Consider the following 8,005-nt stretch of genomic DNA (forward strand, 5'->3'; position numbering starts at 1 on the left):
AAAAATGAGTCCTCAAAGTGCTTGTCCATAATACTGTTGTAATTTCTACCTTTAATACAATTTAATGTCATTGTTTGGAGAAATCCAGTATACCATAATGTCATATTCTTAACGATACAAAAAAATACCAAATTATTTTCGTTCCTGACATTCATATTTTTCCAGGGTGGTTGTGGTGGTGGGGGTTGGGGAGAGGTTGGACAGTGTTTGGATGAGGTTAGGTTTAGTCAGGGGAAACTGGTCAAGGAAGACCACTTCCTGTAATTGTCAAATGAATCAGCTTTGGTTTGGAGATGTTTATCTGCTGGGGCAGCTTACTGTTCCAGAGGGAAGTTCACAATGGATGGCCAAACAGTTATAGCTTAATGTCGAAAATGAATGTTGCTCAACATTATTTCTCCACAGAGCAGAATCCCTACAGCATGCAAACAGGTCATTTAGCCCAAGTCCAGACCAACCCTCCAAAGAACATCTCATCCAGACCAATCCCTTACCCTATCCCTGTAACCCTGCATATCCCATGGCTAGTGTACCTAATCTGCACATCCCTGAACACTATGGGCAATTTAACATGGCCAATCCACCCAGCCTGCACATCTTTGGACTGTGGGAGGAAACCGGAGCACCCGGAGGAAACCCACCCAGACATAGGGAGAATGTGCAAACTCCACGCAGACGGTCGCCAGAGGCTGGAATCAAACCCAGGTCCCTGGTGCTGTGAGGCAGCAGTGCTAACCACTCAGCTACTAGGATAAGTAATGTCTATAATTAAATTGTTTCTATAAATTCAGAGAAGGGGGCAGTTCCAAACAGCAATGACACAGCTAAACATAAAGGGTGGCCCATGACCACCATGGCATTGTAGAATAATTACAACCACTGAGCCACCCTCTTTATCTGAAAAAAGGCTTGCACAGAACTGACCTTTGTATTATTTGCTTCATTCCAACATTATCTTCTTTTTCTTGATTCTGGACGATTTTTTCATTTACCTCTGGGAGAACATGCTCTAGATCTTTTCATTATGAAAGACTACTTTAGTCTGTCCTGTGGCACTGGTTTGGTAGAGTGGGGGAGGAGCCCAAACTAATGTTTCCACCAAGGTGCACACATGTGGCCATGCAGTAGCCTGGAGTGTGACCTGTAAGCCTGTGCCTGGCCATACAACAAAATCTAAATGGCCGCTCATTGAAAAAACCTTTAATGTGCATAGCAACAACACTTAATAGGGAACATTGGGTAGCACACAACATCCATGGATACAAGAATCCCCTGGATGGCATCCCACCATTCAGAAACCAGAACTCTTGTCTATTCTTGGTGCAGTTGTCTGGGGTAAGGCTTGAACCCATAATCTGCTGACTCGGAAATGTGAATGCTAACACTGAGCTACATCTGACTCCACTAATAGTGTCAATTATAAACAGTACAAAATAACAATAAAATACATGACTACTGGTTGATTTTCTGTGTAGTGCACATGGGGAATTATAACCAAGGGATTATATGCAGTACAAGACTGAGGAATGGTAGCATCACTTGTGGTAAGGTAACATTATGATCCGACAACTTTACATAGGCAGTTTCCATTGTAGTTATAGATAAGGAAATGTGTAATGAATGATTTGACAGGAAGTGCATGCAGACATGAGACTTGTAATATATAACATAGCGATGCCCAGTACAAAGTATTTGTTCATGCTCTTATTTCCTAGTGTTTTACAATCAGCACAGTGATCGAGGAGCTTCGTGTTTCACTTAGGTGTCACAAAAAATTGAACAAAAATTCCAGAACCAGAAGAAAATATGGGTTGTCAAGCATCCTCATGTGTCATCAAAGGCGAATTATACGTAAAGAGACAATAACATGAAATTGGCAACTGTACTCTCGGCAGATGACATTATTTGATGTTATCTGCACTTATACTGTTTACCTCATGGATTATTGGACAGAAAACAATGTTGTGATTGAGAAACTCTTTATACTGATTTTTTTTTTGAAGTTATCGAATGAAGAAAATGTGAAAGATGTCGTGATCAAATATTTTTTCTTGTGCAAAAGTTGCAGTTGATATTATTATATGAAGAGGCACTGCAACTGAGAACTTAGTTCCTTGCTAGTACCTCAGTGCTAGAAGCCGTTGTAATACATATTTTTCTTGGTCCTTTAATGTTTAATGAAATTAGTTTATTGAAGTATAAATAGTTAAACATAATCAAGATTACATTCTTCTCTCAGTTATACAATTTCCTGCTGAACTCACTTCATGTGTTCAATTTTCACAAAATCTTTGTACTATTGATCGTTGCTGTCCATTATGTTGTTTAAAAAGTGCAACCTCCAATATTTTCACTCTAAGTGATGTGGATGTTCACTGCCTTGTCCCTCCACTCACAGATGGCTCTGATGCAAAACTTTATTTTGTAATAACTAGGTTCATTGGACTTTATTTGTGGGAACTTGGAAACAATGTACAAGCAAACTGTACATCTGTTCAGCTACTGTACTTCTTTAATGTTTAAGTTAAGATTGCAGAGGGAGTAGAAATGATCAATTTTGAGTTTTGTTGTTTCAGCAATTTAAAATCTTCAATTATTCTGTTTTTACTTGTTTCCTGAATAAAAAAAGATGACTATTCATGAATCTAGTTGTACTTTCTCAATATGTTCAGACATTTTAATAAAGTGTACACTTCAGATGACAGAATACTGCAACAAGAAGGAGTCATTTGTTGAACAATGGCCTGTGTTGGAAATAACAAACCATTTATAGTTTTGGACCTTGATATTAATTGGTGAACAGTGGGCACCAAAAGTGCCCTCCATTGCAATTTACCAATAGTAGAAACATAGGAAATCAGGCAGCTCCTACAAGCGCAGACCGGGGGAGAGGAAGTAGGCATAACTATCACTGGAGGGGTAGGAGCACTGGCCTTGTAGTATGCTGCAGTATTTTTATTGATGCTGGAGACACAGGAATACTTTTCCTGGCCTGTCCTTGTCCATGGTCACACCTGAGAAAGAAAATTCACCTTTGTGAGACAGATGCTCACTGTCTGGTAGAAATCACTGTATTGCAAGGAGTTTTTGACAACTGGCATAAAGGACTGGAATTTATCATCTGCCCATTTATAAGCCCAACTGAAAATTACATAAAGCAGATCTTGGATGGTTGAAATTTGTGTGCGTGAGAAGTCTTGACTTTGATTCTATATGAAGAAAAGATACTCATTAAAATATTTTTTGCTGTTGCTCCATTTATAGATATGAAATAAAGTTCAAGATTTAATTCCTATTGAAGCTATTAGTAATCCAACTTTGAATAGAAATTGTAACAAATGCTGGCTTCATTGTTTTCTGCCTCTAAGTTGGAAATTTCTGCTGAACAGATAACACAACTACAGCCGAAGTGTACAATTATAGAAACAAATTTCTCAAAATATTTCAAGTTACATTACAAAAAGAGAAAAAAATTGCATGCACCAACACTTACAACCATAAGCTACCCAATAAACATGGCTATCATTAACAAAAGCAGCACATCTATTTTAATCTGACTTTCTTTCATTTGTCCTGCAGGTGCATTTTATATACATGATCTCAAAGGGACAAAAGGTCTTCTAGTGATATACCAGTTGTTCTCTATTCAGTTCGTGCCTGCTCATCGCTGGGGTGATATTCCTTCTCCAAGAAACACCTTTCAGTTTGTATTAATGCTGTGGATGAAAACACAATTGCTTGTCTTTGTTGCATGAGGATTGCAGCAAGTCCTCTCCCATTGGAATTACACTGTAGGGGGACTTTGTCATTGATACTGTAGAACCTTGGGTCTGGAATTGTCATCACTAGTTGTTTGATGTAAATGAAAGCTGTTTCTTATTCTGTGGCCAAACCCAGAACATCCTTTGCAGCGAGCTCACCATAGAGATTCACTTTGTGACAACACATTAGACATGAACTTTGCTCACAAATCCAACAAATTGATTTAAGGCTTTCACATCTGTTGCTCTCTGCAATTCTACTAAAACATTCCCTTATCAGGATCAAGGAAAAGACCTTTCACTATCACTACATGACCTATGTACATGACTTCTGTAATCTTTAAATGCATTTTTTTATTGTTCAGCTTCAGGTTCATCCAACAAACTCTCTTTAGCAGTGTCACTAGATTCTGATCATGATCTGCAATGGTGTTTTCCTTTGTACCTCCACATTCATCAGCCAGCAAGTCATCCTCGATTGTTTCCACTCCCGGATGATCATTGACTATCCCACACTATCTGTATTGATATTCTTCCAGAGCAGTGGAAATAATAAATGGTATACCCCACTAACTTTGCCTTTCAAATACATCAAGAAGGCAGTCAGAAAACTGTTGGTTTCATCCAACATTACTTACAGTATCCATCCATTGCATCAAAGGTATTGAATACTTTCATCCTGACAACTGTGTGAACACTTTCCTCAATGGTCAGTATGGAGTACTAGGATCTCTTCAAAACTTTAAAGAGATCCTCTTGATCTGTGAAAACTCTCAGCCTATCACTGAGAGTTTCACAGCTTTTCACTGCTACCATGCTGCTAATCCAGTGTGTAAATTTATCTTCTCTTTCTAGCTATTCCATATTGCCTTTCAGGCTTGAGTTAAGAGCTGCCAGAACTCTCCTCAACAGCTGTTGAGTCAGTCTTATACTCACATCTGCTTCAAGATAATATTCGCCAGGAAGACATCCAAGACCTGTAGGGGTGGCACGGTGGCTCAGTGGTTAGCACTGTGTGCTGCCTCACAGCGACAGAGACCCGGGTTCAATTCCCACCTTGGGCAACTGTCTGTGTGGAGTTTGCACGTTCTCCCTGTGTCTGTGTGGGTTTCCTCCAGGTGCTCCGATTTCCTCCCACAGTCCAAAGATGCGCAGGTTAGGTGAATTGGCCATGCTAAATTGCCCATTGTGTTGGGTGAAGGGGTAAATGTAGGGGAATGGGTCTAGGTGGGTTGCTCTTTGGAGGGTCAGTGTGGACTTGTTGGGCTGAAAGGCCTGTTTCCATACTGTAAGTAATCTAATCTAAAAAAAAAACTCTAATTCATTAGAACCTTGTCATCAGTCAATAACTTGGTGGGCTTTGCAAAATGCTGCGAATCATTTCTGAGGTGTGTACAGTTATCACTCCATGTTTTAGACTTGTTTCAGCTGAGATGAATGGATTTTGCTTAATGTCTACTATCTAGAGCTACAGACCTTTTCTCTCCCCATTGCATTGGGCTCATAATTACCTTATCTTCTTGGCATGAGCAGTATTCCAGCATAATGCTTTTAATTTAATTTCTAAAACTCCACTTTTAGCTCACCAAATTGGTCCACTTCACAATGTCCATGCAGGTCATGATGTTGCAGGAGACAACAGTGTCTGACATTTCACATTCATTTAATGCTGTCCTTTCCTTAATATTTCACGTTTGATATGGTTCAAGTCCGATATGATTCCTCCTCAGAACAGAGTCTTCTGAATATTTTCAATATCTTCTGGTGTTATTTCAGATCTCCAGCTGCTGCAGTATTTTGCTTTTACTTAAACGCATTTGTGTAGTGCCCTCTGTAAAACCTATCCTGTCCACCTGCCTTTATCATTCTGCTGGCCTTTCTGAAACATTTCTTCCTTTATTTCCCATTAGGCTTGAACTGTCTTTCAACATTATGTAAACACTGTCAATTCTTCTCGGAGAAAACTGCAGATTCTGTTGATTCTTCCATTGATATTCTCTCGCTGATGATTAACAACCTCATAGCTTCTGATCCTGTTGATAGCTTCCTTGATGTTAAGTTTCTTCTCTCTCAGCAGACATACTGTCACAGTAGAATCTCTTATGCTCAAAGCAGTCCCATCTCTCTTCCACCCGCTATTCATAGATTATATAAGTAAACAGTTCAAAATGGGTCTTCGACATTTCTCCGGTCTAGTTTTTCTGCTCCTTAATCAGGACTACAGTCTGGAGCACCCATTCCCTGCACCGATAACAGTATTGCCACGCTAGCTATCACATAACTTTGTCAAATCTGAGGTTTCTCAGATTGCTTTTTCACCCCACAGGAGCAGGGACTAGAAAATGCCAAATCACACTCACTCACCCAGCAGTACAAAGTTGCAGTCAGTAGTTTTTAATTATTCCCTGGTGCTCCTTCCAACAGTTGTCTCTCACAGCCTTCAAAATCGACACAATTTCAGTTTCGCATTTCTGACACCATGTTCCATGTGCTGGTTTTGATGGCTTCTGCCTCAATATTGAGAACAGCTACCTCAGGAGTCATAAGGTGATGGCTAGTCACAGTGTACACCTTACAGTGTACAAATGCAGTTCTCCAAACAAATATCATAAATTCAAGCTTTTATTAGTTTCTCAAGCAGTAGTCTTTTGATGCAAATAATTCAAGCTCTAGAGAACACAGGTACATAATTAACGTCTTCCAGCAGTGACAAATTGATTGAATTTACTGCAAGATGATAATCTCAAAGGTAAATATAGCGATACAAAGATCAATGAGGGAAGTCCAGCTGTTAGAATCCTTATCATAAATAAGCAAGTGTCGTGCATTAATAGCTGTGAAAATGGCTTCTGGGCCAGGAGCTTTCCCAGCAGGAGAATTCTAGTCAAGGACTAGAATGCAGGCAACCAGCCATGACATTAGATTAGATTCCCTACAGTGTGGAAACAGGCCCTTTGGCACAACAAGTCCACACCGACCCTCTGAAGAGTAACCCACCCAGACCCATTTTCCTCTGACTAATATACCTAACACTAACAGCAATTTAGTGTGGCCAATTCACCTGACCTGCACATCTTTTTTGGATTGTGGCAGGAAACCAGAGCACCCAGAGGAAACCCATGCAGACAGTCACCCAAGGCTGGAATCAAACCTGGGTCCCTGACATTGTGAGGCAGCAGTGCTAACCACTGTGCCACCATGTGGACATTGAAACTACATCCCCTTGCCAAGATAATTCCTGCTGTATCCCAGGTTTTAAAGGTCCCTTTCACAGCTACCAACTGCAGGTATGTGTGCAAGGTAATTGAGGGTGTAGGGGCCAGGTGAGTGAGGGTTGAGTTGCAGGTGTGAGATGGGTTGGGGTGCTGAATGGTGGGAGAGGGGAAAGGGTAGAATGGCTAAGGGGGAAGAGTGATGGGAGAGTGAGGGGAAGGGATAGGATGGATGAGAGGGAAGAGTGAGGCTGGGTGAGGGGGAAGAGTGAGGTGGGTGAGGGAGAAGAGTGACAGGAGGGTGAGGGGAAGGGTGAGGCCGGTTGAGGGAGAAGGGTGAGGCTGGGTGAGGAGAAAGGGAAAGGTGAGGTGGATGAGGGGAAGAGTGAAGCTGGGTGAGCGGGAAGGGTGAGGTGGTTGAGGGGGAAGGGTGAGATGGATGAATTGGAAGCATGAGGTGGGAAAGGGGGAAGGGTGAAGCTGGATGAGGGGGAAGCATAAGGCTGTATGAGGGGGTAGGGGTGGTTGGGTGAGGGGGAAGGGTGAGGTGGAAGGGTGATGTGGAAGCATGAGGCTGGGTAAGGGGAAAGGGGGAGGTGGATGAGGAGATAGGGTGATAGATGAGGGGGAAGGGTAAGGCTGGGTGAGGGGGAAGGGTGAGGTTGGGTGAGGGGGAAGGGTGAGGTGGATGAGGTGGAAGCATGAGGCTGACGGTGTGGAAGGGTGAAGTGACTGAGGGAGAAGGGTGAGGCTGGGTGAAAGGGAGGGGTGAGGCTGAGCGAGAAGGAGGGGTAAGGCTGGGTAAGAAGGAGGGTAAGGCTGGGTGAGGGGGAAGGATGAGGTAGATGAGGGGTAATGGTGATGCTGGATGAGGGGTAAGGGTGAGGCTGGGTGAGGGGAAGGGGTGAAGCTGGATGAGGGGGAGAGGTGAGGCTAGGTGAGGGGAAGGGGTGAAGCTGGATGGGGGAGGGGTGAGGCTGGGTGAGGGGAAGGGGTGAAGCTGGATGAGGGGGAGAGGTGAGGCTGGGTGAG

General features: G+C 42.4%; 1 protein-coding gene across 4 annotated transcripts in view; it reads left to right on the top strand.

Annotated features, from left to right (window-relative positions):
- LOC122555053 (glutamate receptor ionotropic, kainate 1) overlaps positions 1–2,638 on the top strand; it is a 321,843-nt gene extending 319,205 nt beyond the window's left edge. For 2 of the 4 annotated variants that reach the window (XM_043700697.2, XM_043700699.2), the window contains one exon: positions 1,716–1,847. Coding sequence is in view for 2 of the 4 variants with exons in the window: in XM_087992908.1 (XP_087849034.1) it covers positions 1,716–1,871 (156 nt within the window). In the remaining 2 variants the exon portion in view is untranslated. Of the gene's footprint in view, positions 1–1,715 lie in introns of all 4 variants that reach the window. The other 2 variants (XM_087992908.1, XM_043700698.2) reach the window with 1 other exon arrangement.
- Positions 2,639–8,005: the final 5,367 nt, after the last annotated feature.

This window comes from Chiloscyllium plagiosum, unplaced genomic scaffold (assembly GCF_037043375.1).
Source record: "Chiloscyllium plagiosum isolate Xiang-an unplaced genomic scaffold, Cpla_swu_hap1 HiC_scaffold_12, whole genome shotgun sequence".
Classification (NCBI taxonomy): domain Eukaryota; kingdom Metazoa; phylum Chordata; class Chondrichthyes; order Orectolobiformes; family Hemiscylliidae; genus Chiloscyllium; species Chiloscyllium plagiosum.